The following is a 4,410-nucleotide window of genomic DNA, read 5'->3' as shown; positions in this document are numbered from 1 at the left end:
AAGCCAGAGCCACTCATTGCGAGCCTGCGGAGAAAACAGCAACCAGCACGTCATTGTCCTACAACTTAGGTTCTTGCATACACCTACAAAATGTCAAAAACAATTGTAGTAGGAAGTCACAGTAACCCAACTATAACAAACCCTCACAGAATGTAAATAAAATACACCTTTAAAGATCATGAACACCCCTCCCCGCCCCTTTGGTTCAGTCCAAAGCATTCCCGGAAGTAGCGTTTGTATTTTGAGTCATGTGATATGTGTTAGGATTTTGCATCGTTGTTGGTTTAAGGTTTAATAGCTAATAGTTTTGCTATATTAACTACGTCTTCTGCTGTGAATTAGCCTAGCATTTGGAGGAAAGCTAGCAGTTGGTTAAGCTAACTAGCTGCTCCAAAGGGGCTGGATAAAAGGTAAAGGGACTCTGACAGGAGAGCTCAAAATAATGGACAAGATCGCTAAAGGTGAGTTAAACTGTTATCAGCCTCTCTCCTTGCTTTTTAAAGCACTTATTTAAAACCACCGCTGAGCTAATAAAGCACAGACAGTTGTTAAATGTGTCTGTTTTGTGTGAAGTGTGTTTATTCCAATCTGTGCTCATCCTGCAGATGTGGGTGATATCCAGTCACGACTGCTGGACCACAGACCGGTCATCAATGCAGAGATCCGCTACTTTATGAGAGAGTTTGAGGTACACTGTGAAAGCATGACAGAGTTTGATGACTGCTCTGCATAGAGTCACTCAGCCACACACTCCTCTGTGCCAACCCCTTGAAAACCTAAAAATGTAGCCTGGCTTGTTCCAGTCCAAATTATAACTGATATAAACTTTCACACCATTGTGACAGAGAACCAACACGAAGTTGCAAATAACCAAAAGAATCAAAAGAAATGCAGAGACTGTTTTCACATACAGAGCCAATTAGTTTCTACTGTTTGAAGCAGAGGTGGGAATCACCAGACAGCCTATGATACGATATTATTCAGTTTTGAAACATTTTGTAATATGCTGAGTATTGCATTAACACATATTCTTATTGATTAGCTTAGCTGAGATTGTTAAGGATACAGACTCTGTTACTAGCACCTGCTGTAAATGTTGCCATAAGACAGTCAGTCTGCTATCAGCCTGTGACTGAATGGGATCAAGTTGGCAATTACTTGCAGTCTGTGTCCAATATTACAGCAAATAATTGTCATAAATGGTCAAAAGTCACATATCTGTCGCTGTCTATGCAGACAGGAATTCAAATTTACCTGTCACCTCTGCACTCAGCGACCTTATTTAATTATTTATTTATTTGTTTTAGTGGTAAAAAACCCAGCTGCTGTTTAGAGCGTGGGCTGACTTGTTGTGCTGTCGTTCAGGAAAAGCGGGGGTACAGGGAGAGCCGTCTGCTGGAGAACATCAATAAAAGTGTGCTGGAAACGAACGAGCAAATGTCGCCAGCAAATTTCGAGGACATGAAACATCAGCTGTCTGATATCAATAAACGGTGTAAGTTACTCCACCGGCAGCCACACATGAAACTTTTTTTGTTTGTTTATCGCTGAAATCTCATTTCATAGTTCATGAATCATTCACATAATTTAGTCGTTTGCCTTAATGTGTTAAGTATTTTCATTTTTTTTTCTTTACTTTTCTGCAGCAAATTAGTTTCTGTGTTACCTCTTCATTTGTATCCATGGAGACAAACTCTACAGCTTCAACATGTGTGAATGAATGAATACAAAACCAGGTGTATCGAGGAAAATATGAAAAATTAAATGTTTGGAAATCCAAGAAATAAGAAAATGTAGTCGAGGTGTAGCAGCAGAAGCTTGTTTGTATGATGTCTCCTCTGGCTGTTGCCATGACCACTCAGAGGAGGAAGTAACATTGTAACAAACATCATAACCAGTATTCAGTTGTTATCACCGTTGTACAGACAGATGCTGTATCTGAGTTTATTCCATCCATGCTGTAGTTTACTGTGAACTTACTGTTGCTAAGATCTTGAGTCTCTAGGCATCCTTGAGAATTCAGTCTGACTCATGTGTGGAAACAATATTTTCGCACCTTCGTTTTGTTATGTCCAACAGTGGAGGCTGCTAATCACATGGCAGAGAGAATCCAGCAGAGGGAGCTAGAGGCCCAACAGGTAAAGACACACACCAAGGCAACTTCTAAAAAAGTTGCTTTAAAGGCATTTAGGATAGTTTGAATTTCCTCCTTATACAGCACAGTGCATGATTCACTTTAACATTTAAATAAATAATTTTGTTGTGTTATTTTGATTTCCTCGTGTCATGCCAGGGCACCCGTCTAAAGGCGAACATGGAGCAGCTGAAAGAAGACTGGGCCGAGTTCCTGAAGGAGCAGCAGAGATTAAAGGAGGAGGTGGATGAAGAGCACGCACGGGCTGTAGGACAACTCAGCGCTAAATACAACGAAAAGAAGAAGGAGCTGGCCAAGTTTACGCTCTGATCTGCTGATGTTCACATGAGGATGCGAGTGCACAATGTGCCGTCTCTTATTCAGTGAATACAGTCGGTCCTGCACGCCTGTGTTACACATGGTAAACAAAACTACTGACTTTGCTCTGTGTGCTTGATGAAATATGAAAGCGTGATTAACAACTTGTTGTTTTCACAGGCCCTCAAACTCAGGCACATGGAATATGTACAGCATTTAAAAAAAGAAAAGAAAAAGCCTGGAATATGTCATTTTTAAACAAGCAGTCATTTGATTGTTCGTTGGCTGTGAGGTTTTCAACATTTTAAGGTTTTTAATGGATGCCTGCCTGAAGAGTCCTGATGGTAAATTAACATCGTGTCGAAAGCAGCCTTGAGTTTGGCACCGCGGGGAGATGTTCCGAGCACTTAAAGCGAGGTCGTTAAACGCTCGAGAAGCCTTGTGCACAGGTGTGCGTGAAGAAGAAACCGTCTCTCACCACCTCTGCTGTGTTTGGAACATGTCACCTCTCAATTTAGCTACAGGTCAACAAACTGTCACGATAAAAGTTTTTTGCTGAAACCGATATGCAGCAGCAGCTTATGTTGTTTTTTTCTTTCTCCTGTCACCTCAAATCGAATATTCTTATATGAAAACAAAGAAATTGTTTTTCTGGCTTTAATCTCCCTGTAGCCCTGTATGGTCGTCAGGCTTTGTGTGTAGTGTTCCTAACAAGTGTAAGTTTGAGCCTATGAGCACAATAGCATGTAAATGTAGTGATATTAACTGGAAAAGAACTAAAATACTTGACCGTGACCAACATGCTCTGCTTTTAATGAAGTGTTTTGTTTTCTCGCACGGTGGCACACTTCGGGACAGGTTAATGGATGGGTGGGTGCACTTGGCACATTCTTGGCTTGGCTGAGAACAGAGTTCATCTCAAAGAACGTAGATGGAGAAATATTTAACAGAACCTCCCCTTAAACGCCTGCACTCCCTTCAAACTGCACACACACTGGACGTCTGAATAGCCACGTTTAATGATTCCACGAGGAAGCGCGCTTGGACAACAGATCACTCATCGACTGCAGCAACGCATCGTTTTCGTTGGAACTTTTAAGAACTGAGACCTTCCGCAGACTTGTGACATTCTGGCATTCAGCTGGCGGAGAGCCGTCTCCACTGCTCTTGTGCAAGGACCCTCTCTGTGCTTTCTGCCTGAGTCTGTGCAAGTCAGAGCAGGGCACTAAGGTTGGCACGTCACGAGAGATCGCAGAGGGCACAGACGTGCCAGCTGATGTTTGAGCAAAAGGCCAGCGCTGCTCTGTTCAGTGCATGTCTGCATGCCAACGTATGCTTTCCCTCTGCCCCAGTACTGCAGATGTCCAACGCGGAGACAACCCATCATCAGCTGACAAGGAGTGAAAGTACGGGAACGTGGCCGACCTCTACCAGCGAGCTGAGGTGTTTATGATCATGAGCTTACAGGCTCGGTATTTACACCTGCTGTAATGAGTTTTAATCATTGTTGTATAATGTCAGGTTAAAAAATAAAGTTAATTCAACAAAACTGCATCGTCTCTTAAACTGACTTGAATGTAAAAAGGGGTTGCAGCCCTATAAAAGTCCCGTTGGCCTTGTAGTGACAGTCTTTGAACCCAGGCCTGTGGTAACACCAGACAGTTACTACTTTATGCTGGTGGAGCTCATCATGCTTTCACTCAGGATAAATGCAATGGTGAAAATTGAAGCCCTGCACCGCATGAGTCTGGTCATACCATATATGCGATGTGGGATTTGAACTTCACACTCCAGCCAATAATCATACCCCTGGATAAAAAGAGCAGTTCTGCCTGGATTTAAACCCAGATTGCAAAGATGCTCGTGTAGATTTAAGGTCAGACGTTTGACCATTCAATTGTCCATTGCAAGATTTGCTCTTTGCTGGTTCAAACCCACACACCCAGAACATATCGGCC

The 4,410-nt window shown here is 42.5% G+C and overlaps 1 protein-coding gene across 2 annotated transcripts; it reads left to right on the top strand.

Annotated features, from left to right (window-relative positions):
- Nucleotides 1-228: 228 nt before the first annotated feature.
- On the top strand, nucleotides 229-4,004 carry bloc1s5 (biogenesis of lysosomal organelles complex 1 subunit 5). Of its 2 annotated transcripts, XR_015719627.1 has the most exons (6): nucleotides 229-461; nucleotides 606-688; nucleotides 1,366-1,495; nucleotides 2,080-2,138; nucleotides 2,294-2,555; nucleotides 2,633-4,004. XR_015719627.1 is itself a non-coding variant. In XM_006794727.2 (5 exons), the coding sequence occupies exons 1-5, from the start codon at nucleotides 443-445 to the stop codon at nucleotides 2,462-2,464; spliced, it is 462 nt and encodes a 153-aa protein (XP_006794790.2). In that variant the 5' UTR covers nucleotides 229-442; the 3' UTR covers nucleotides 2,465-4,004. The 2 variants fall into 2 exon arrangements, 1 of the variants encoding a protein (XP_006794790.2); XM_006794727.2 differs by having other exon boundaries at nucleotides 2,294-4,004.
- The last annotated feature ends 406 nt before the right edge of the window (nucleotides 4,005-4,410 follow it).

The sequence above is a fragment of the Neolamprologus brichardi genome, chromosome 9 (genome assembly GCF_056152115.1).
Source record: "Neolamprologus brichardi isolate AB-2024 chromosome 9, ASM5615211v1, whole genome shotgun sequence".
Lineage (NCBI taxonomy): Eukaryota > Metazoa > Chordata > Actinopteri > Cichliformes > Cichlidae > Neolamprologus > Neolamprologus brichardi.
The sequence above is the reverse complement of the archived record's forward strand: the minus strand, read 5'-3'. Positions and strand labels throughout refer to the sequence as shown.

Bases quoted from the DNA above. Each gene is read 5' to 3' on its own strand.
- bloc1s5 (XM_006794727.2), top strand. The intron at 689-1,365 runs GTACACTGTGAA...GCTGTCGTTCAG, and splicing joins ACTTTATGAGAGAGTTTGAG to GAAAAGCGGGGGTACAGGGA. The intron at 2,139-2,293 runs GTAAAGACACAC...GTGTCATGCCAG, and splicing joins GGGAGCTAGAGGCCCAACAG to GGCACCCGTCTAAAGGCGAA.